Below are 25,887 nucleotides of genomic sequence, written 5' to 3' on the forward strand. Positions count from 1 at the left end.
AATCTATTTGTGAGATTCATTTGTGTTTGTAGTGTTTTCCTTATCCCAAACTTGGCTTCAAATTCTCAAACAAAGTCCGACCCCAACTGTCTATTATCTCCCTCGAGCTGGTCTCCATGCATATGTACTTACCATGCCAGAGCCTGGCCTTCCAAATGAAATGACACGATCAAAATCCAGTCTTGGGGTGGAGTTTCATGATTAACGAAGTAGTTCTGCACCCTGTATAGCCATCCTGAAAGATCCTTCTCGTTGAACTTAGGAAAACCAAACCAGGGATGATCAGTTTTCCTCTGAATGCATGATCCTAATTTGTCTTCAAAAACCGAACCTTCGGAAGATCAGTTGATATCTTGAGTCTTGGACTGCATTCGGGTGAAAGAGTCGAAGCTGGAAGTGAGGTTACTCATCTGTTGCACAAGTTCATCAAGAAGTTTCTGCTGGGACTCCTGAGTTTCCTTTACCAGGGTTACCTGTTCGACAAGCTGCTGAGAGAACAGATCTATCCCTTTAGCCATGGCAGGAGCTAGCTAGCGCAACCCTGATACCAACTTTACAATGTAAAGACAGATCGAGGAAAAGAGATTGAAATTATTGGGAAATATAATGAAGAAAAAAGAGAAAACGTTTTACCGGATAAAACAACTTCTAATTGTCACTTTGCATTTAACAGAAGAACCAGGCTTTTGAAAACACGAGAAAGATCGATACGGATTAACACAGAATTACAGACCCGATATTCCAACATCACCATCACGACACGTTCTCCATCTGCAATACTGTTGACAGATTCCTACGCTATGAGTAGTTATTTCATTACGTAAACACGTCACGTAAGCATCCCAACTTCACAACCACGTTAACAATATTTGCATTAATCTTTAACGAACCTAGCTACAATTAGCTCCCATCGAAGCACATGCTTATACAGTATTGTAATCCTGCAAAAATAAATCCATAATTAGCTTTATGTAACTTCATGCGGTGTGGTATTGTAAATTTATTTTTATTGTAGAGTAGATTTAATATATAATATAAAATTATATTAATTTATGAATTTCTTTTTAAAATTTCTTTGTAACTAACGTATTTTTCTTTAGAAAGAAATTATATTTTGTTCTTGTTTATGTTAAAAGTAATACTAGATACTTAGGATATAGTAGAGCATTCATTTTTAATAAAACGGATTTACCATGAAAAAGTTGATTTTTTTTTTTTTTTGTTTTTAACGTGAGCTCTAGATTTTGTTTTTTTAATTTTTTGGGGACAATTCACCAAACTTATTCTACGACAGTATAAATCATTTTCATTAAATTGAGTCATCCAGTTTAAAAGACCATAACCACGTGAGCTAATTTCAAAATCAAATGTATTTTTAAATCATGCTGAAGAAGAATAATGTTATACATTATACTCTCATTCTACTTTTATTCTGTTATGTAAGATGTGTCATATTTATTATCGAGACTAGCTTTATTATTTAAGGATAATAAATGTGTCACATTTTTTTTATATATATAGTGAGATAAAAATAAAATGATAATATAGTATATAGAATTTTCTTTAAATCAACGAATAACGGGGGGCTTTTTTTTTTCAACATTCCTAGCTCTTAAGATACGGTGAGTTTTTAATTTAGAGTTGAATAAGTTGATTCCGTCGCGCCTAGACCTTTTCCTTATTCGAAACGCACAGGATTTTCCACGCCGCCCCCACTGAAAACTCATCACAGCCGCCAATTCAATCTCAGAGTGGAGCCCACGCCAACTCTCAAGCCATCTCAGACGTCCATTTGGTCCTTCGATGGTCAGTCGCCAACTTGTCAACGTCTCTCAAAACCCGTCAAAAAAGCAATTTTTACGAAACAACAGAAGAAACTCACATGAAACATCAAGGAAACACACCTCCCTACAGCTCTATAAACATGAGATGTCTGAGCGAGACACCGACAGAGAACGAGATACCATGATCGAATGGAGAACATGAGGAAATCATCAAAGGAGACCGCGATCATGGCCGGGAAATCCAAGCCTGATCATGTCAAGTGCAAGAAGCACCCAAAACACCAACAATCACCGGGAGTTTGCTCGCTTTGTCTGAGTGAAAGACTCTCCCAAATTTCCAGTTCTTCTTCTTATGGTTCACGAAGATCAACCTCTGCTGCCGCCATGGCCGCTTCTTCTTCTCCTTCTTCTTTGTCATCTTATTATTCTTCCTCCTCGGCTTCTTCTTGTTCCTCTCCAGTGCATCGGTACGAGCATTTTACCAAGGAGGGAAAGATCAGTTCAGTATCGTTTCTGTTGAATGGCAAGGACGTTCTCCTTAAGAGCAGATCGGTTGCTTTCTTTCCAAGAATGAAAAGTGGACAAGATCATAATGATACGAAGAAGAAAGGAGGTGCAGGGTTTTGGTCGAAGTTGATTCGTCCGAGAACTAAGAGGATGGAAGCCGAGACTTTGATGCACTCAAGGACCGTGAGAGAGACGATGACTACTTAATTAAAGGGTTGCTTCTTCGCCATGAAAGCACGTTTCTTGGTCAATTTGTTTTCTTTTTCTTTTTTTCATAGGTGCAGGAAGAATGTATCTATATATTAGGTAGGTATTTACAGAAACAAAAAAAGATCAAAAAGAATGATCAAACAATAAAGCAGAAAGAAAATGAAAGAGTTTATTCAATTTTATGTGTATATTTGTGTAGTATTCTGGTTGGGATTACGAAGAAAACGCATGAAATCCACTACTACAGTTACTTTTTTCTTCTTGTTCCTGTAAAAATGCTACTTTGTCCATTTAATTTGTTCTTATTTTGACATCTCATATATTTTAATTATTTTTTAATTTCTTTTCTTTACTTAGTAATTAAGAAAGTAGCTATTAATGTATTGATATTTTTTTTATATTTTTTAAAAATATGAATAAAAAGTTTTTGAAAAATAAGTTGCGGACTATTTTGAGCGGCAGATAAGTAGCTCTTGTTCTTATCATTCCTTTAGAGTTCTTGCACTAATTCTAATCTGTCTGATTTCTTGTGATCTGCATACTGAGAAAACATAATCGTTCCAATATGTTAAGTGTTAAGAAAAAGCATAATGGCACGACTTGACTGATCCAAGAAATAAAAAACCAAAACAAAGACTCCAAATACTGTTTGTTATGTGATGCCCCATACTGTAATTATGAGGGTAGGTGTTATATAGAATTTTGCTGCTTAAAAATAAGTTATTTCTCTTTATAATCGTCTTAATGAGATTCTAATTATATCATTGACTAGTCTTTATTAAAAAAAATATATTCTTACTCTTTATAATAGCTCTAATATCACTACAAAAAAAATAAGCATTTGTGACGGATTATTTACGATGAAAATAGATTATTTTGATAGGAAATAATAATTTTCATATGAAATAGCTGGTCATAAATAAACAAGTTTTTTGTAGTGAATTATATCATTGACCATGCACCTAGATCACATGCCTAATATTGTCATCCAAGAAATTTCTTTAGGTTTAAGAAAGTTATTCAATGGTCAGTCCACGAGTTTTTAGGTTAGATTTTGGAGTTATTTTTAATATGATATGATATTATATTATATTGATAAAATCATCAGAATATAGTGGAAAACATGCATACGTGACAGCAAGTTTAAAATTAATTAATTTGGGGTTTCAAATTCCTGGCAATTTCCTTTCTCTTCTTAAATGGGTCGTAAAGTTCGACTTGATAAGCTGGCGTAGGAAAATAGAAAATTCTTTTGACAGATAGATAGAAAAGTATTCCCGAATTAAAATTCTTGGCTACTTCCTGATCATGATTACCAAGTCATGCTCATGACGAGAGCTGCATGGTTTTCCCTAATACAAAATTAAGAGACCTAGATCACGTCGTACTAATTTAAAGTGATGCTATATACCGTAGTATCTCGTAAAATTATTGGAAAAATTCCGGCTCAAGTCTCACATTTCTAGTCAGTCGGGATATGTTCTGATATCATTTGTAATGCCTTAAAAAATGCCGAAGTCGCATCTGGATCTATACTTTAAAAAAACTAGTCAGTAAATAATTTGAGCTTTACTGGAACATTAATATAAAGAGTAACAATTAGTCGTTTTTCAAATGATGGGATCCCCTACACCACCTTTATCAGTAATATCACAAAAAATCATGCATATACTGATAGATCTTGTCTGTTGTTGTGTCTAACATCTAACATACACAGCTGCTATTCTTTAAGCACTGGCTGTGACTAACCAACCAACGCAACATTGAGGCTGATAATCTGGGCCCAATGAGCCCCAATTTTTTTTTTCTTTTGTCGGTATGGGCCCAACAATGTTGTCCAGCCTTTTCTTTTTACCTTTACGCCATTTGATTTACCATATACCAAATGGGCCTTCTTGGGAAGGCCCATTTCTCATTGCTACCACTATCCATAAAATTGTGTGAAAGGATTAATGGTCCATACACCATCCCAACATTGGCCTTCGGCCTATATAGAGTGAGAAATCATGCAGCCCAATAAAGAAAGGAAAAATGTTTTTTAAAAAAACACTATTCATATTATTTGGGAGAAAATGTAACAATAGTTGCTTTTTTTGAATTTGTCAAATAATTTTTCTACAGCATTTATGATCTCATTGTAACAAATTTGTATACGATACCGTATACATTATTCAAGATAATTAAATCCACGACTTCTCCATCTCTTTTATTATTATAAAGAAAAGCAGACACGTTCATATAGATTATAAGTTTCCCTCGGTTGTTTTCGTAAATGAGATGAGATGAATTAATATAAAAATTTAAAATTAAATTAAATATTGTTATATTATTATTATTTTTTTTAGATTAAAAAAAGTTGAATTATTTATTTTATTTTGTGTGAAAATTTGAAAAAGTTGAATTGTTTATTTTATTTTATGTGAAAATTTAAAAAAATTGTAATGATTAGATGACATAAGATAAGAATAGTTGTGAAAACAAACGATGAGATTCTGTTAAAATTTTGTTGGATACAATCTGTCGAAAAATAAATGAAAATAATTACTTTAAGTAAAAAAATAAATAGATTTTCTCGTCAATCTTAAGGTCCTGTTTGGATAGTGGGTTGAGATGAAATTATTGGTTTTAAATGAAAGTTGAAAGTTGAATAAACTATTGTTAGAATATTATTTTTTAATATTATTATTATTTTAGAATTTGAAAAAATTGAATTGTTTATTATAATTTGTGTAGAAATTTAAAGAAGTTATAATGATGAAATGAGATGATATGAGATGAAACCGTTTCTGTATCCAAACCAAATTATTTATTTAGTTTTTAATAAGATGTATCCAGTAAAATTTTAAAAAAAAATTTAACAATATGTAAGCCAAATAATAATAATAATAATAATAATAATAATAATTTGACCTACTAATACATCAATTATAATGACTAGTTTCGTTTGCAGCAACATTCCAATTCATAACTTGCAAGTTTGGTCCCCTCCTCCAATTATATGTATATGCCGCATGTTAACATTTCTTATCGACATCGTTACATTACAAAATACAAGACAAAGACAACGTTATCAAAACTTGACTCACGACTAATTTTGACCTAAACAAAATTTCCAACCTTACATTACTTCTCATGTCCCAATCCCAAGCCTCCAAATAAGCAAAAACATCTCTTTCGTATTCTTCTTGTCTCCCACCTTAAACTCTAGAATAAATAAATTAAATATGAATATATTTTAGAGTACGTGTGTTATTTATAATAATGCTAGTCAGTAAAATGAGGTCTTAAGTTTTGTCTCTCGTGTGTCGATAAATAAATTTATAAATTTACGTAATTTGATGTGACAAATCAGATCTACATTATAACAAAGAATCTTTTAAAATCAACTATATTATGTAAAACTATAACACCTTATAAACACACTTTTTGTAAAATCCTTTTATAATAGAACATTTTTCATTTGTTTATATAATTTATTTGCTTTGTTTAATGAGTCTTGGAGTTAGTGAGATTGGTTTATGCAAATTATCAAGCGAAATTGCTCCCTCACATATAACTCCAAAGAAGAAAGTAAAGTTTTGTGGCACTTTCATGATGTTAGTCATGATGATATATAATGTCCAATAAATTGACTAAGTTTACTCTCATCAATATAAGTTAAATGATATTTACAATTTTTAAATGTACAAGTCTCACGCACGTTTTTTAGAATAAGTGGATAAATCTAGAACCTACATGAAAAAATAATTTTTTTAATGATAGACCCCACATTTTTTTAAGAATAATTCTATTTGAATGTCTTTACATTACACACCATTTACGTTACATAATTTAATTTGAAAAATAAGTTTTAAAATTTGAATCTTACAAATCAAATTATGTTATATGGATGGTGAGTGGTGTAAAAACCTTCAAATAGCACTATCTTTTTTTAAAAAAAAATAGTGCGTGGAACTTGAACACCCAAAAATTATACGTAACATTACTCTTAGCCCACGTTTGGATACAAGATGTATCTTATCTCATCTCATCCAGTTATTATAACTTTTTTAAATTCTTACATAAAATATAATAAATAATTTAATTTTTTAAAATTCTAAATTAATTATAATATTAAAAAATAATATTTTATTCAATTTTTAATTTTCATCTCAATTTACCCTCTAAGTGCAACTTAATATAAAAACCAATTAAATGCCCCACTCCCACCAAGAAAAGATCGAATTACCTCTTGTTTGCTTAGAGTTGACTAACGTTTATTTGTCCTAATCACGCATCCAACGCCGACTTTCATGGTGGGAAAATTAATGTTAATTCATCCACTACTTCCTAAGTTTTCCTTTACTGCTTAATTATTTAGCGTAGCTTAGAAGGGTGTGTATGTACACAAGTATGTTCCCATTTATGTTGCTAATTGGATCATGCGTTACTTTTGGTATCTTTAGTATTTATTTATTGTGTATACCATTATAGACTATAATTATAAAAAAATTTAAAATATAGATATATGTTAATAGATGTGATAGCTTTTTACATATTTAACGTGTTTGTTGATGTTATAAAAATCGCTCTCAATAGGCCAGAATGAGATAAATAGTTATTCCTAGCTCATTGGGGTGACTTGGGCCTCAATCAACGTTATATGGAGCCCCCAGCAATGTTCATGTGCAGTTGTAAGGCAGCGGTATGTACGTCTATAACGGTGAATGGAAAATAAGTACAGAGAAAGTGAAGAGAGATGACACCAAGATTTTCGTAGTTCGACACTAGCCTTACGTCCACAAAAATTTGGAGAGGAGAAATGCACTATAATATTCTTATTTACAGTCTCTTATATCTCACTTTATAATGGTGATGTTGAATATAAATTTATCGGAGAAGAGGACTTCGCTGGAGCTCTCATGTTCTAAGGTTGAAGGAGCCGACTGTTGAGAAAGAAGAAGAACTGAAGAACCCAAGAAGAAGAAGAGAGAGAGCCTCCTCTATTTATTTGATTTCCTTTTCCCACGTGCGCTCCTGCAGGTAAGACCAAGCTGTGTCTGACCCCTCCTTGACAGCCCCATGCCTCCTGACTCCCCTGAGCTTTCTGACACCCCATGGCGCCCTGACCCCTGACACCCCATGCCTCACTTTCTAACCCCCCTTAGCTACTAAGTTGGTGGGCTGGGCTCGATCCTTGGGTTCTGATGTTTTTACCCCCTCACAGTACCCCGCGATTCTTAAGGGCAAGTAAGGACCTTGAGAATCTTTAAAGGTAAAAAAGGCAACATAGAGTTGTCAACAAAATAATCCGCTTATGTTAAGTGATAAATGCCTCCAAGGGCGAAATTTTGGCGGGAGGAGTATTCGACCGCATATGGTGCAAATGCAGAGCTTGGATGAGGCGAGAGGCTGGCTCGATTGCGTATGGTGCTAGCACGGAGCTCAGATGAGGAGGGATGTTGGATCAACTGCGTATAGTGCTAGCATGGAGCTCGGCTAAGGCGGGAGATGGACTCGACCGCTTATGGTGCGAGCACGGAGCTCGGATGTTTGTTGTTATTTGTAAAGTGTATGTTCGTTTGATGCTTTTGTTTTGTTGTTAATGTTGGAGTTTGTATGAAGTAATCCACGCAAAGCGATCAGAGGGCATGTTGACCCCTTGGTCCACTTTAGGCGGTTTGCCAAGCCCGTCAGCTCATTCCCAAAGGTAACCCGCGCAAGGTAGTTGGGGAGCTCGGAGGCCCATTAACTCCGTAGGCTCGTTCCTAAAGGTAACTTACTGGCAGTGGTTATGACTTGAGCGTGGCACTCGGCGAGAGTCAAGGGACCCATTTTCTTGCGAGTGTAGCGACTAGACTTTGTTGGACGGGGGTTCGGCGGCAAGTTCAGGGACTTCACCTTAGAGCATTGGCAATGGACTAGCCATTTGCCAATGCAAGTCTAACTTAAAAGTAAAAAGAGAAAAAAATGTCCACATTGGCCTAGCTAAATATCTAAAGTTCAACATTTAACTACAGTAATTCTTCATCTCTTGCCAAGTCTGGCGAGCTACTGCACACAGACCAAATGTTTATTTTATCATTTCTTGCCTCCCGCTTGAACTTTTCCCTCGGTTTTTCTCTATCTTCTTCCTGAAACCACATTTCTTCTTTCTTTCTTTTCTCTCCCAAAACTCATTCTCTTCCTTTCTTTCTTTGCCCTTCTTTGTCTTCATCCCGAAACCCCCATTTCCTCTTTATTTTTTTTTTCTCCCGAACTCCTCTTCCTTTCTTCTTTGACCTTCTGTCTTCGAAACCGATTTCTTCTTTGTTTTCTTTCTTTCTCCCGAAACCCATTCGAATCCTTTCTTCGTCGCCCTTTTATTTCTTTCTCCCGAACCTTCTCTCCCGAAACTCCTTCTCTTCTTCTCTTCCGGCCTTTTCTTTCTCTCCTCTTCTTCTCTTCTTCACCCTTTTCTTTGTTTCTCCCGAAACCCCCTTCTCCTCTTATCTTTTTCGCCCTTTTACGCCTTCTCCTGAAACTCCCGAAACATAGCAGGTCTGAATCGTCTTCTCCTCACTGGAAGTGTCTGCTGGTGGTAAGTTTTCTCACTCACTCTCTGTTTTACTCACGGGGTCTCACATCCCCGATTATTTAAACACGCACACACTCAGAAATCTTTGCTTTCACATGATTAAATTTTTGGGTTTTACAATAACAGAGTTGGAGGCAAACACAATCAGTGGACCGTGTGGCACGCTCGTGAAAGCAATCTATCCCCACGTCCAGGTTTAGGTATGGATGATGCTGTTTTGTGGATTGTTTGCAATTTATACAATATTTATTTGGGAGATGTATATTTTTTTTTTATAAGAATTTGTGGAGATTTATGAGGATTTTATTTATTGGATTCAAAGCTTGTGCAATGTTGTTGGTTATTGGTATTCTGTGAGTGGAATTGTTGTGATTATGCCTCTGTTATTGCAGATCTTTGACTGTGTTCATATAACTTCAAGACACAGAAATTGACTACCATATTAATCGATGACCTCACTTGGGTTCCATCAAATGTAAGGGCTGAGTAACAGAGAAATGAAAAACAGAGAAATGGACTGTTAGTGTGCTGGAATTAGTTAGAAGATATTAAGGCCATATGGTCTGTACATATGAACTCAAACTAGTATTGAACTTTGTAATAGGAACATCATACATGCCTAGAATTTATGTATTCAACTTTGGGAATTCATCAAAGTAATGTTGCTAGTGGGAATGTGTGAAAACTATAAGGGTCTGAGCCTACCTAAACTATAATGTGTGAAAACTTTGGGAAAAAAATCAAAGTAATTTATGCTAACTTTCATAATTATCTTCTAAATGAATTTTTGCAGCTTGTTTTCAAAGCCTATAAGGGTCTGAGCCTACCTAAAGCCCCTATACATGTATCATTTGAAATGTGTGTAAACTGTTAAGTTCTATTCTGCCTAGCTATTTTTCTCTCTTCCACAATTAGTTTATACCACTGCTACTATTTTTTGCCTACCTTTTGCCGCATCTTTTGCCAATATGACTAGTGGAAGGAGATGAGAATGAGCCATTGATGCACTTGGGAAGGTGGGTGTCTTGAATTTTTAAGGATAAACATTGTTGGAATTCGGTTGAATTTGGACCACATGATATCCACTGCTTTTGTTTTATGAATCATACAGCATATTGATTTGAACTTCAAGATAGCTAGTCTAATGTAGACTAGAAAAATAATAATCTTTTTTTATTAATAAAGTTATTAATTAATATATCAACTGTATTTGTAAAATAAAAAAATATATTAAAATATATAATATTTTATTATTATTTGAACTTCAAGATAGCTAGTCCAATGTAGACTAATCTACCTACAAATCCATATTATAGCTAAAATCTAATATTCTAGCTAAAATTTAGACTTGGAAATGGCTAGGCCATTGCCAATGCTCTTACCCCGCAATGAGTCAAAGTATCCGTCTTCTTGCGAGTGTAGAGACTCAACTTTATTGGGCAGGGGGTTAGCAGCAAGTCAATGGACTTAGCCTTATCCCGCAGCAAGTCAAGAGACCCGTCTTCTTGCGAGTGTAGGGACTCATCTTTGTTGGACGAGGGGTCAGCGACAAGTCAAGGGACTTGGCCTTATCCCACAACGAGTCAAGGGACCCATCTTCTTACGAGTGTAGGGACTTGGCTTTATTGGACGGGGGGTCGGCAACAAGTCAAGAAACTTGGCTTTACCCCGTAGCGAGTCAAGGGATCCGTCTTCTTGCAAGTGTAGGGACTTGGCTTTGATTGAATGGGGGATCGGCGGCAAGTCAAGGGACTTGGCCTTGCCCTGCAGCGAGTCAAGGGACCAATGTTCTTAATTTGCGTTCCGCACTATAAGAAGTAATTTCGTTAGTAGAAATAAATTCACACAAATATTGAGAGACAATACCAGAAAGTTTTTGTTGCTGTAGTTGATCTTTTTGCTTGACTAAAAAATTATCTGCCGTCGGTTGTGATTCTCACGCAAGTAAGCCCTGAGCAATGAGTCATGTGCCTAGCAGATAAATCCCAAGATTGCTGATTCCCATGCATATGCGTTTGGGAGCTGTGTTTCCTTAGCCGCAAAGGTGAACCCTGAGTAAAGGAGCACCATGCATGCCCAACATATGTAGACCTGGGTCTGTCCCAAGAAAAGTGGAGAGCTTGAGCAGATGTGGGTCTGTCCCGATGAGGCTTCCCTAGCAGTTGACTCCTGAGCGAACAATTCTTAAACTGGTTACTCCCGGGCATGTGTTTCTCGAGCCGAACTTCACTTGTTTCTCTAGCTGAACTACAATACTTGGACTTGTTTCTTGAGCTTAACAAATCCTTAGCAGAGGAGTCCCAAGAAGAGTGGGTTGTGATGGTGGGTTGAGGAGAGGGGCTCGGTGGCTGAGTTCCTGAGCCGAGTTGCTCCCGTGCAGGTGGGCTACTGAACTGGAGTCACTTCCGTTGTGAGGAGATGTTGTGTGGTGCTCCTGAGCCTCGAGCTGTGTTCCCGATCATATTTCCAAGTGGAACAAACCACGGGCTGAGGGAATTTCGAGCTGATGGGCTGAGGAGGCTACTCCCGAACAAAGTGTAGGTCTGTCTGAGTGAAGATTTCTCGAGCCAATGATGACATGTCCCGAGCCGAGGAGGTCCCGGTCGGATGAACATCGAGTACAAGTGTGTAGACAGGTCTCGTGCCGTGATTCCTAGGCCACGCAAGGACCTCCTCGAGGTGCATTTTTTGTTTCGCATTTCCCAAATGGAGGCAGAAGGGACTTTCCTGAGCAGAGGATGCCGAGCAGAGGAGGTGGTTGTCCAAGCTGGTGGTCTTGGGCGACTGTTGTATGTGTCTGAGCTGCATAGGGTTGCATGGGCCCTGGGGTGGCTGCTCGCTGCCTGTTGGCCGTGGTGCCAGGACAACGCGGAGCATGCCACCAGCGACTTAGATCATCGATAGGTTCATGGCAATGGCCTGGCCAGCACGTGGGTGCCCTGAGAGTGGAGCCGCAGGTGCAGGGCATTGAGAGCTTGCTGCTCGTTGCGGAGCATGGAGCTCACGTCTCCCGTCGACCAGGGATGCTCGAACCGCGACAGAAACTACCGGCAGGCCACGTGGTGGCTGCCAGCATCAATAACGGACCTAGGCTGCAGGGCCGGGACTCCACGACGCTAGTCGTAGCAAGCAAGGGGCGATGCAGTGCTCGGCGGGCCCCTTGCTTCAAGAGGAGTCTCCGACCGAGATAGAAACTCTCGGCGGCCCAAGTGGTGGCCACCGGAGAGTCAGAATGACTCGTGTTGGCCATCATGAGCCCCTCGGGGGCGTGGGGCAGACGTTGCCCCCCCGTGCACGGCCTGCACCTCTGGTGACCTCCCTCACAATGTAAAAACATCTGGCATGCACGACGTGCACGAGAATGTAAGAATATTCTATCAATATCTAAAAAATGGGCTCAATCCTTGGGCTCTAATGTTTTTACCGCCATCACAGTGTCAAGAAACATACTTGCAAATAGTATTTTCCTTCTAAAATAAACGACTTCCACTTCTATGATTCACTTCGAACGTATTGTGCGCTCTATGTGAGTGCTTCAATTTTCCATGTAGACTTCGAGTTTTTCCAAGTCTTTGTTGATTTTATGTACTTTAGTGGCTGATTTGGACCCCCAAAAATAAATCTTGGTCTTAATTTAATTTCTCCAATCATTTTCACTTGTCAATAACATCAATAGATCCCACCAAGACTTGCACATATAGAGTAAAAAACAACATATCTCTCGTATTTGAGCAAATGTATATATGTCGACCGAAAAATTACCCAGATTTAATAGGATTTATCCGATATATAAAATATATCTCTCGTACTTAAGCAGACGTATGTCGACCAACAAACTATTCAAATTTGATAGGATTTATCCGACATATTCGATGATACGATTATGTATTAGATAGTTATCGAATCGTGTCTATCAATTTATGCAGAGGTAACTTGGTATAGATGAGATGGCAAAGTGCACTTTCTAACTCTTGATAGATGATACACATTAATGTTTGGTATAGTTGTGATAACTTGAGACTGAAGCTAAATGAGAACAATATTTCTAAAAGTCTTGCGTGGATTTCTTACTTTTTCAGACACTAATCTCTCTTGGAGGCCCTTTGGCATGTGATGGTAATTGATCATGATTTGTTTAAATATTTCCACAACTCCATGTGTTTTCATCAAGCAAATGCATGTGATATGCCTTGTGGTTTCTGTTGATTGGAACTGTTACTTTTAAGAGAGGAAGTCGAGACAAAGCGAATTATAAAGGGGAAGGGCCCCACTAATTGGTCTCAATCATGTTGATTATTACCATGCTAGGTCAGCAGCCACGTGTGAAACATCAGACAGCAGTCACAGTACCAGTGCTACATGGTTGCTCCTTTGCTCTTCGAAACTGAGGTTTACGTTCGACATAGACAAGACCCATGATCATTGTGTCCATTGAAAAATCAATGTTATTTGGACCAGTACATGCAAGCCACGTAGCTTTATATGAGCTGTGAATCATGTGAATTGTGATGCCTTACCCATAAAACACGTAAAAAAAGTGCTCATTTTTAAAAGAAGTGGAAAAGAAAAAAAAAATACAAATATATATTTAAAGAAAAAAATTACGAATAAGGGGGAAAATGATTATAAATAAATAAATAAATAAGAGAAAAAGAAGAGGAAAAGCACATGTTCTCCTTACTTCCATGAGTATGGAAGTTGCAATCACGTCTGTCTTTGTCTTTATCTTTAGAAAAGCTTTCACTAAAGGTATTTTTTAAAATAACAAATAACGCGTTTTGATTGTAAGATAAAATGAGTTGAATTGAATTGATTGAAAGATGTGTTTGAATCAATATTTTAAATATCGAATTAAACACTGTACCGATCAAGATATTGAAATAAAATATTTCGATATTGGTACAGTTTCGAGATAGCGTTTCATGATAATATTTCGAAATAGTCGATATATAAATAAATTATATATAAAAATTATATTTTAAAATAATAGTTTATATATAAATAAATTATATATAAATACATATATATAAAAATTATAAATAGTCTAGTCTGAATTGGGAGTTAAAAAATAAGCTTGTAGTTTGAAAAAACGAAAAAAAAAAAACACTGGCCAAAATTGAGGCCGGTACGTCTAGTATTTTGGCCAGTACGAAATAGATATAGTACCTGTACTGGCTGGACGGCCGGTACAAAAAATTTCGGCCGTACCGGCCGGTACGGTACGAAATTCAAAACTATGGTTTGGATGTTGAAGTGAGTTGAGTTGTGATGATAAAATATTGTTAGAATATTATTTTTTAATATTATTATTATTTTAAGATTTGAAAAAATTGAATTGTTTATTATATTTTGTGATAGGATTTGAAAAAGTTGTAATGATGAATTGAGATGAGTTTGGAATCCAAACTCAAAAGATTGCGTTTGAATGTTGAAATGAGTTGAGATTTAAAAAAGTTGAATTTTTTATTATATTTTATGTTAGAATTTGAAAAAGTTGTAATAATAAGTTGAGATGAGTTGATGATCTAAACGAAGCCTCATGAAATGAAATGATTTTAGATCAGTTGAATGGAATATTATTAAAATATTATTTTTTAATATTATTATTATTTAATATTTGAAAATGTTGAATTGTTTATTATATTTTGTATGAGAATTTGAAAAAATTATAATAATGAGATAAAGTAAAGTGATATGAGATAGATTGAGAGTGTTTCTATATCTAAACGAGGCCCAAGAAGATAGTATTAGAGCAATAATTTGTGAACAAATATTATGGATTCATGCATAAAAATATTTAGCTAATCGAGTGATTTGCTTAATCAAAACATTTATAAAAATTGGAATTAGTTGTCATTTTTGTTGTCATTAATAGCTTAAATTCTTTAACTATATAAGATGAAGAGAGGATTTTTCATTTCTTTTGCTAATCCAAGGTTATTCCATTAGGATGAAATTCAAGAAGATACCAATATAAAGGGGGACTTGAATATTCTATATACCTTACAAGTTTCATACTTGAGATGATCAATAAAAGTGTTATCAGACCAAATTAACACCATTGGTGCTTAATAGTAAAACTTACTTATATGAGTACTCTTGGTGGATGAAAGATGATACTTTAACGAAGTCTCACATGACTATATGCCCATGCAACAGTGCTTTGAGAATGTGAGTACCAAAAGTAGAACTTTCAAAAAAGAAAAAGGAAATATCATGTGGAATAAGATGATCAAAATTTTCAATTAGTGGGTAGAGATGAAATTAGTGCATAAGACAGTTTTTTTGAAAGGCAAAGAATTGATGGATAATGTCCCGTTTGGATTGAGAAATAATTTTAACTCATCCTATTTTATCATTACAATTTTATTAAATTTTTACACAAAATATAATAAATAATTTAAAATTTTTAAATCTCAATTTAACTTTTTTAAATTTTAAAATAATAATAATATTAAAAAATAAAATTCTAATAAAATTTTATTTAAAATCTTTTCATCTCATTTTACTATCATTATTCTAACGCTTTCGATTGGCCCTTTCAATCCCGTGACCCTCATCCTGCCCTTTTTTTTTTTGGGTTTGTTATCACTTTTATGGTACCACTTGCTGCAAATTACTCACGAAATGTCACTGTTTCAATGTATAGACCAGAAAAGAACAAAACTCAAGGAGAAGGTTTGTTTGGACCTTTCCTCAATTATTGATTTTTTGTCCTGAATTTTTTAAAAAAAAAGGGTTTATCATATTTTTCACATCAATTACTATCATGTCATATTCTTAGAAAATACATATGAGGATCACTAATGCAGAATATTCCTATGGATTTTCCGAATTAAATTGAGTTAAAGTTTACAACATTTTTTTATATATATTTAAGCCTCAAAATATAAAAATATATATAAACTCAAAAAAAGAAAAAAACAAATGTAAAACCAGCTTGGTGCAAATGTTTAGTCTATTTTTATTAGGGCCTGGTTGGATACAAAAATGCCTCCAACTCTTCTCAATTAATCTAATCATTATAATTTTTTTAAATTTTCATACAAAATATAATAAATAATTTAATTTTTTTAAATCGTAAAATAATAATAATATTTTATTTAACTTTTTATTTTCATCTCAATCCATCTCATTTTAACTCTCTATTCACACCTCACATTCGAGAAGTGTTACACTTATAAAGAGATTTCACAAAAATAAATTGACATGATTTTATATAATCTGTTAGATATATTTTACAATAAAATCAATTTATCCTATCAATAATGTACCACATCAATCGATCCATACCATTTTATGAGTTTATACTGTGAATTTTGTTTGTAGTTAAAACATTTTTACTTGTATTACCTACATTTCTTGAATTATGTGATGGTTTGAGTTTTTCTTTTTTGGATCTGTGAGGACACAGTGCTACAGTAAGCTGGATCCGTGAAGAATAAAAGCTGGTAGATTGTCGAGATCCAGATATGGCTTCTTTGCTTGTCACATTCACAAAAAAATTGAAAAGTTCTGAACTTGGAAGAGTCCCCACCTCCATTTCAATCCGTATGCACTGCTGGTTCCTTGCATGGCCAGGCTGTTTATGTTTTGATTTATTAGGAAACCCATATTTTTAAAAATATTATAAAAATTATAAATTAAATATATAATGCAATCACAAGAAATACCCAGAAATAAAAACAAACCAAAATAAAAGAAAAATGAGTTGAGCCCTTTAATTATATATAAGTCTCAACAAAAAGCTGTGGAAATGGGAATAGGATTCCCTTGAGCAATTTAAGTAAAATGGGAATGCATGCATCATGCAATCTTCAACCTTCTTCGCAATAGATTCTTTATCTCATTTTTAAAAATATATCGTCAAAATTTATTTTTTCTATTTTATATATTAAATTTTATAATACATCATACATCAGCTTATCTATTTTACATATATATGTTTTTTTTATCGTCATATGTGTCTATTGATATGTTGAAGTGTTGTTTAATTTATTAAAAATAATGTTGGATACATTTTTTAAGTTATATAAGTATTGGCTATGGCATATTTCTTTTTGAGAAAAAATGGATTTTATTATTAAAAAATAAAATTTTTCATATAAATTCCGATTTTTTTTTTTTTAAAAGGTGCGAAATTTACCTACCTTAAAATTGATATATAACCACTTAAAAATGCATCATTTTCCATTTCTTGCTCCGATAAAACCTAAGGTACTTTTAATTAACATATCATTTTCGGACTTCAAATTTTTTAAATTTCTTATCCTGAATTTACTATCTATTTCGTATGACTATCTATCTCTTTCGTCTCTTACATGATTCAAAAGTATAGCAATTAAATACAAATTGTTCTCTCTTTTCTCCATTCAAACTGCAATAAATACTTCCATAAATAACTTATTAAATACAATTCAAATTAACTTTCAGGTTCAACAAACGTGGAGGCAAATTTGGAAGGAATTGAGGGTTAAAGTAGTAATTTACAAATGGTATTGGAATTTGGAAAGACAAATTATAGGTAGGAAATAATTATTTTTTTTAGAATTGATACAGACACAAATAGAATATATATAGTAAACTCATAAATTAATATAATTTTATAGAATCTGTTAGATCTATTTTATAATAAATTTTTTTTATAATTAATATAATAAATCACATCAGTTTATAAATTTATTTTTATATAATTATTTTATGAAAAAAATATTTTTCTTTGAAAAATCCGATTCAAGAATTTAAGGTGGTCTCGATAGTAGCCGTTGCGCACATGCTTGCCATACCATAATCAATGAAACTCGTAATAACTGTTCTTGAGATCCACACCATTCATTTCTCAACCATGGAATTGGAGACTTTAGTTTGCTTGGCCATTCACCATTGAGAACTGAATTCCTCGTTGGGATTTTAATATTTCCATGGGTGCCAGAGCCTAAAGTCATAAGTCCAATTATCAGAAATTTGCCTTGGTCCAATCACAGATTTGGAGTATGATATTGGAATTTATTAATTTAGTATTTATTTTTGTTTATTTTTTTTAGTATTGTTTAAGATTTGTAATTGTTTTTTTTTTTATAATTAATATAAGAGAAATGATATTTACAATCTTAAAATATATAAGTTCCGTATATTCTCTTTAGAAAGAAGTAGATAAATATAAAATCTACGTAAAAAAATACATTATTACACCTTAAATTTTAGCTTTATTAGTGACATCTCTATTGCTAGCGCGATAATATATATATATATATATATTAAATTGTGAAATAATTTATATTTTAATAAAATAAATTTAATATATTATGTCAAATCACATTATTTTATTAAATTATTAAATTATGTCTATTCCACGCATAGTACGCGAGCCCTCCGAGCACATAAAGCAATTTATTTTATATTTTCTAATTTCTCACATGTTATTTTAATATTTATTATTATAAATAATTTATTAATATTTAATGCCTATCAAAAGATGCTTATGATCATATAAGAAGTTTTGTTATCATTCTCGTATCTTTGTTGAAATCAGTCTAATTTTAAGTTAAATTTAATATTTATATATTTAATTTTTAAATTATTAAATTTATTTTAATTCAAAATTTCTTTATACATAAAATCTATAATTTTTTTAATTTAATACTTTTTTATATACAAAATTTATAATATATTTTAATTTTTTATAAATATATCTAAATTTATATTAATATTTAAATTATTAATTAGATTCCGTAAAATTTACTCCATCTCTAAGTCATGAAGATTTCAATTAGCTGTACAAATTAGCAGCAAAAGTTTGGGGAAATGAGAGCACATAAACACAATACACACAGAAACACCCAAATAACCCAATCACCTGTGCCGTCCTCTGCTTTCACCGTCATCTTCATCATCTTCAATCAATCACTCTCTCAAGCAACAGGAGAGCGACACCAAACACCTCACACAGGGCAAAGGAATGGGGCAAATGTCTTTCCGCCATTTCTCAGTGTGTGATAACCTTTGGGAGATATAGGAGTATTGCAGAGTGTTCTAGAAAGGACACTTAGAGATGCATAGGCGTAGATGGAGACCGTTGGCTCTATTGCGGAAGGTGCTAACTTTCGCCATTTGTGCTATAGCGCTAGTGGCTCTGCTCTCTTTCCATCTACACACTTTTTCTTCCTCCATAGTCCCAAACTTCCCGGACCCCTACAAGCTCCCCACGGTAATCACTCCACTCTCTTGGCCTGCTATATCCTTTTCTTTTCTCTTTTTTCTTTACTTTCTTTTGAAACTAGGGTTTTTGCATTTTTTTCGTTTGGGAATTTTGCTTTCCTTCTGGAAACTTCCGTGATCTCCAACTGTTCGAGCTCCGTGTTTGAAAACTTCTAGTTTCTGCTTTCTGTGAAATTTCAGCGAAAGAACTGGTAAATTGGGATGCAGATGTCTATTTAGAATATATTACTCGATTATTTTACTTTGTTATGTCTATTTCGAGATCAACTATGCATATTCATTAACTTGTAGACATCACTGTGTTATCTACCAATGTGGAAAGTTTCTTACATGGATTTTTATATTTTAGTTTTTTATACTTTGTTTTGGTCTCATTGGTTAGGTGTTACGATGATCTAAGATATCATTTTATTATTAATTTGTAGCAACATGAATTCAAACACCAGAGATTTAGCACGGTGCGAAGCTGGACTCGAGAGCTCACTCCGCCACATTTGTCAAAAGCGCCGCTATCTTCTCGTCAGGTTTTCTGTTTCAATGGTTCTTTCCAGTATATGATTTACTTTGTTTATTGCGCTGTGTTTGGTTGCTGTTAGAAATTGGAGAATAAAAGAAATTTCAACATCAGGAACTTTATGTTATAATGATCTAGAACCGGTACTCAGCTAGACTGAAACTGTCAAAACTTTTGCGGTAAAGTTGAATAGAGTTTTATATTGAGGAGGCAAATGCAGTGTAAAGCATAACACTGACGACATCAATTTCTCTAATTTCTCCTTTTTTTTTTCAAATTTTCAAGCGACCAAAATGAAAGGATAACTTTATATCCGTTCAAACACATGGATTTATTTTTTCTTTGAGTTTCTTAGTGCTGTGGTTGCTAGTGGTTTGAATCTTGTCACTTAGATTTAGGTTTATGAATTATACGAAGTAGTCATGCATATTTCATGTTTTCACTCCCTTAGAATTGACAGTTGGCTGGTGCTAGAGGGACCTTGGAGTTGTACAAACTATGGAAGTCTCCACCAAATCGTGATTTTGTGCCCTGCGTAAAGCCTACTGCTTACTATGCAAGTAAGGAAGGGGCTTGAGTCAAAATATCTTGGCGAATGTGATATGCTTGTTTACTCACTTTTTGATTCACTTTTGTTTATCCAGCTCCTATAGAGTCACGGGGTTACCTTCTTGTCCATACAAACGGTGGGCTCAACCAAATGCGTGCTGGGGTCTGTGCTTCATGCCCCGTCTCTTCCTTCTTCTTTTTATCTCATGCATTGCACTTGATAGTAGTATGCATGTGCATACATACATACATGCATGCATGCATGTTGTGTGTGCGCGCACACACGCACGTGTCTGACTGCAAAGTTGTGGAAGCTGGAAACTTCAAATTCAATAGCCAGTCCCAATCCAGTTTGAGAAGATGTTTCATCAAATCCTATTGTACTATTTACATTTAAACATTTTTTCCTTCTGATTGTATGATTGATGACATTGTACATGAAATAAATCCCAAAAGCTATGTACTATGAAACCTTACTTAGACTGGAAGTCTCCTTCCAATATTTTTGACAAACTTGAGTGTTGAGGTCTCTCTTAATTGATATGAAGAGAGGTGTCCTGTTTCATCATTATTTGCTTTTAGCAGTTCAAAAATCTTCTACTTTTGAATATTTCCTGTGTACTTGGGCTATGTCTACTTACTTGTTTCAATCACATTTTTTCTTATAAAAAAAAACCTTCTGCTTTCCCTACATTAACAAAGTGTACTGGGTTTAGGGATGCAAAGGTCCTGAATTTATTTTTGTTACCAGTTTGTTGATAGCTTTTATTAAACTTAGGAAATAGGAAACATCGCTCCATTACCTGATCAATTTCAACTAATCTGTCAATAAAGCTTCAAGTTTTTTGTTATCTATTCTAACCATGTTCCTATACCATTTTCAACATTCACTAATCCAATTGACGTCAATCTGTGACCAAATTCAATGGACATACACATTTCTATGCTTTCTTGGCTAAGAACCTAATAGTCAATTATGTGGCTTACTCATGCTACTTCTTGATCCGAATAGCTGGAGTTGGAAATACTTAGCCCAGGCAGTCGGACTAAATTAGAATAATGTGCAGCATACAGGATATACTCTATTTGGACTTATAAATATGTGTTCTAATTTCAAATTTTATTCTACCATCGAGGGGAAAAGGATGTCAAGCCTCCTATGAGCTTCTTAATTGCAGTGTTACATATATTTTGATACATTCATTAGCAATGACAATGGCTGTCAACTATATGACACCCTTGAATACATGCATGTTAATATGCCACAGACTTGTGCGATTTTCCCTGCTTCCATGTTCATTTCAAAAAACTTCATTAAATGTGAGAAACTCTGCTAGTTCCTGTTCTGCTTACAAACCCTGTTCATGTGCATTTTTTGAATTTATATGAGAACTTTCTGAAATTATACTGTAATTGAGTGGCATTGTTGAGAATGTTACACACTATCTGACATATGCCTGGACATTATGGGTTATATGGCTAATTTTAAGAGCTGAATAAGGTTACTTGCCCTTGAATTGCAGATATGTGACATGGTAGCTGTAGCCCGCATCATAAATGCCACCCTTGTTATTCCAGAACTTGATAAACGGTCGTTTTGGCAGGACTCTAGGTAGAAATCTTGAATGCCTTCCCCTCCAAATAAAAAATAGAAAGAGTGTTGTATTTTACAGAAATGATGTGATAATAAGACCTGTGTTGAATCTGCAGTAACTTCTCGGACGTTTTTGATGAAGATCATTTTATCAATGCTCTGGCTAATGATGTAAGAGTAGTAAAAAAGCTTCCTAAGGAAATGGCAGCTGCTACTAGAGCTGTCAAGCATTTTAGAAGCTGGTCTGGCATGGATTACTACCGGGATGAGATAGCTAGCATGTGGGAGGATTTTCAGGTATGTTTATTTAAATGCTTCTGGTCTATGCATTATTTTTTCTGAATTCAAATCATTCACCTATCTGGTCAGCCTATTTTTTTCTTCTAATGCAATCTTTTTATTTTCAGGTTATTCGTGCTGCCAAATCTGATTCTCGCTTGGCAAATAACAATCTTCCTCCAGACATTCAGAAATTGCGTTGCCGTGCCTGTTATGAAGCCCTCCGTTTTTCACCTCAAATTGAAGCATTGGGAAAAGTAATCCAACTAAATGCTCATCTGGTTTCTAGAGTGGCTTTATCTCTCTTCTGACCAGTATTTTTTTCCTTCAATGTTGCAGTTGTTGGTCAATCGGATGAGGTCCTATGGTCGTTACATTGCTCTGCATTTACGGTATGAGAAGGACATGCTTGCCTTTAGTGGCTGCACACACGGTCTGTCTCCAGCTGAAGCTGATGAGCTAAGGATGATCAGGTATGAGATGCTTATTCTTTTAACCTGGATAATGAATTGATTACTTATTAAAAAAGTCCTGGATAATAATTTTCTTTTCCCTGAGTTCGCTTATAGAACAGTCCTTTATCTGTAATGTCAGCACTTGTATGTATTATTTTAATTCTGTACTTCCAGGGAGAACACTGCATACTGGAAAATAAAGGACATCGATTCTGGGGAACAGAGATCCAAAGGTTACTGCCCCTTGACTCCCAAGGAAGTTGGAATTTTTCTCTCTGCTCTTGGGTACCCATCAAATACCCCTATATACATTGCTGCTGGAGAGATATATGGGGGTGATTCTCATATGGCTGATCTGCGATCCCGCTATCCCATATTAAAGAGCAAGGTATGAAACTGCGTTCTTGTGCTTGATTTTTACATATGAAGGAGATAAAATGTCTTTATCAAAGAAGCCTGGTCTGGATATGTGATTCACTTTCTAATGCTTTTGGTTTCTCAAAGTACTCAGATATTGAATGACACTTCTTATCATCACAAACTCCAATTTTGAATGGTATGTCACGTGTGCTGCTTTGCAAATAGAAAGTGTGAATGAAAAAGTGTCTTGTTTACAGCAATAGGTTATGCAGAGGAAATCTTCAGGCTCTTGTCAGCCATCTACTGGTTCAGGCACTTGTACCCTGCATACGCATTTAACATTTGTGAAACCATTGGATTCAGGCTAGGGATGCCAAACAGTTTGACCATGTATACCAATGGAGATCGTCTAATACTAGAGTTGGATTTGAAGTTGATTGGGTTGTGTTGGAATAATTAGATTATGTCATATGGAACTTAATTGCTCCATCAAGCTTCTGATGGTTTCGAAGTACTAGTTCTTGTAGCGAGAACAATATCTATGCTTTATGCGTTCCCCTATTTATAGTTGACTGACATCAATGAGAGAGAAGCAAGTGATAATTGGATGACTTTTCTCACAGCAGAGAAGCAAGTTGGGTGACATTTACTTAAATAAATGAAAGATCCTGCAAGGAAAAACCAACTCATATCAAAGGATGCCTAGAAATTAGATATGCACTACCAATCATCATGTAGAGACCTCATATAGCTCACTTGAATCACTCATGAACTAAACTCAATATGTGGAAAATTGAAGTTTAGTATCATGCTCTCCTTTTTTTTTCCAACTAAATCTCTCTCTTTCTCTGTGAGTTAAGTTTTAAAAATATGCACTGTTTTTTAACTTTGCTTCCTTTTTATATTCATGTATGCTTACTTTGGGGAGGGCTGCTAAGAACCGAGAAAAAGATGAAAAAATTGATTCACTTGCAGGAAAAATTGGCATCTGAGGAGCTGGAGCCTTTTATGGATCATGCTTCTCAACTTGCTGCACTTGATTACATTGTATCTGTTGAAAGTGATGTATTTATCCCATCTTACTCTGGGAACATGGCAAGGGCAGTTGAAGGTCATCGTCGTTTTCTTGGACATAGGAAAACAATATCACCTGACAGGCATGGCACTTTCTTGTTGAGGGTTATTCTGTTGATTAATAAATTACTATCAACCACACATGCTCCCATCAATTGCTTCACATTAATATGTACTTGCCTTTTTCTTTGTCCATCAGGAAAATTCTTGTTCGTCTGTTTGACAAAATTGAGCGGGGAACTCAGAAAGAAGGCAGAAATTTATCAAATCGAATAATTGAAGCCCATAGAAGACGGTATGTGAGAGTGATGATGAGTCTATAGCTTCTGTAAGTAGTTGTGGCCACATGTAAGACGGCAGATGTATTATCTGTTGTTTAGGTAGGATATCTTAACCGTCAATCACTCTCTACAGTATTGTTCTAAGCACCACCCTTTAAGGTATAATTTACATTACATTAACTTCCTTCCTGCGCACTATCACATAGTTTTCTACAGTCGTTAAGAGCAGAGGCTTGGAGTATTGGCTCTCATAAGCAACTCTTTTCCGTTCTTCCTTTTTTGTTCACATCATTGTTATTATGATAATAAAAGAAGGAAGAAGAAGATAATTTTCGACGTTTGATGGAAGGTGAGGTTACACTCACACACACACACACACACACACACACACATGCATGTGTGTGATTAATGTAATTGATAGGCTAGGGTGTCAGATCACTCCTTTAAGTCGCCAGAGTGACGAGACTCTATAGCTTGAGCCCCCCTACTGAATGGGTGGCCTTTGAGGTGGTCTTCTGTTGGGCCAAAATTTCATGTCTGCGGCACGTGTTTCAGGATTGAAGTGAGGAGTTCATATTCCCCCTCCCTTCTTTTCTTCTTTATTCTGATGGTGAAGAGTTATGCTGGAACTCTATTCTTTTCATTTTCTCAAATATCTTATAGTGTAATGATTCATTTGGCGCTGCAATTTACCTTGATTTGGTTTTTGTTTGTCATATTGGTTGCACAGGCAAGGGTCTCCAAGGAAGAGAAAAGGCCCCATTTCTGGAACAAAGGGCATGGATAGGTTTCGATCGGAAGAAGCCTTTTACGTAAACCCTTTACCAGATTGTTTATGTCAGAGGGAGTCACCAAATATGAACACCTCTCACATAATCAGGTAGATCAGATGATGCAGATTGTTGCTCTTGATAAACGACTCCTGTGCTGGAGGGTTGGTGGCACTTGCTTTCCATACAAGAAGTTGAAGCAACTCAAGCTGTTCTGCTGCCATGGGTGATGGATATACCCCAAACCCTAGAATGCTAGGGCAAATATACGAAAGAAGAGGAAAATTGAAGTAGGGTGCAGGGCAGGAACGCAATCATGTGAGATGGCGGCCTTACATGCACATTTTTTTTTTGGTTGGAGTTGGCCTGGATTGACTGAGCTGCATAGGGTGGTCGGGGACACCATGCTGTATTTCTTCTTTTGGCAACTTCTATGTATGTTCATTCAGTCATTGAATTCAATACAAACGAAAAAATTTAAGATTTTTCCTTCGTTTAACTGCCTACGTTTCTTTTTCCTCTTTCGTGGCTCGAGCCTTTGTTGAGGTGATAGAGAAAATAGGGCATTAGAGACTAGAGTACGGTGGTTACCTCTTACATATAACCTCAAAAGAGTTGGTTTCAGGAGGAGGGCATCAAATTTCAGAACATCATAGTTATTAAAGAAGATGGATTTGTGCAAGATGAACCCCACAGGTAGTAAAAAGGGGATGGATATGCAATCTCAATCCCATAG

At 35.1% G+C, this 25,887-nt stretch overlaps 2 protein-coding genes across 2 annotated transcripts; both read left to right on the plus strand.

Annotated features, from left to right (window-relative positions):
* The first annotated feature begins 1,895 nt into the window (after positions 1–1,895).
* Positions 1,896–2,661, plus strand: LOC109001134. Its single transcript, XM_018978279.2, has one exon. The coding sequence runs from the start codon at positions 1,974–1,976 to the stop codon at positions 2,496–2,498; it is 525 nt and encodes a 174-aa protein (XP_018833824.1). The 5' UTR covers positions 1,896–1,973; the 3' UTR covers positions 2,499–2,661.
* Positions 2,662–18,853: 16,192 nt separating this feature from the next.
* LOC109001189 (O-fucosyltransferase 7-like) lies at positions 18,854–25,644 on the plus strand. Its single transcript, XM_018978365.2, has 12 exons — positions 18,854–19,264; positions 19,701–19,799; positions 20,250–20,349; positions 20,434–20,501; positions 21,862–21,950; positions 22,049–22,229; positions 22,340–22,468; positions 22,551–22,684; positions 22,841–23,054; positions 24,002–24,183; positions 24,300–24,395; positions 25,112–25,644. Exons 1-12 carry the CDS (start codon positions 19,109–19,111, stop codon positions 25,263–25,265), a joined length of 1,602 nt encoding a protein of 533 aa, XP_018833910.2. The 5' UTR covers positions 18,854–19,108; the 3' UTR covers positions 25,266–25,644.
* Positions 25,645–25,887: the final 243 nt, after the last annotated feature.

Source organism: Juglans regia, chromosome 6 (genome assembly GCF_001411555.2).
Source record: "Juglans regia cultivar Chandler chromosome 6, Walnut 2.0, whole genome shotgun sequence".
Classification (NCBI taxonomy): domain Eukaryota; kingdom Viridiplantae; phylum Streptophyta; class Magnoliopsida; order Fagales; family Juglandaceae; genus Juglans; species Juglans regia.

What these genes read in the sequence shown, in the direction of transcription:
- LOC109001134 (XM_018978279.2), top strand. Translation starts at nt 1,974, where the DNA reads ATGGAGAACATGAGGAAATCATCAAAGGAGACCGCGATCATGGCCGGG.
- LOC109001189 (XM_018978365.2), top strand. Translation starts at nt 19,109, where the DNA reads ATGCATAGGCGTAGATGGAGACCGTTGGCTCTATTGCGGAAGGTGCTA. An exon ending in GCCTACTGCTTACTATGCAA is followed by an intron (nt 20,350 to 20,433) that starts GTAAGGAAGGGG and finishes TTGTTTATCCAG; the next exon opens with CTCCTATAGAGTCACGGGGT. An exon ending in GATGAGCTAAGGATGATCAG is followed by an intron (nt 22,685 to 22,840) that starts GTATGAGATGCT and finishes CTGTACTTCCAG; the next exon opens with GGAGAACACTGCATACTGGA.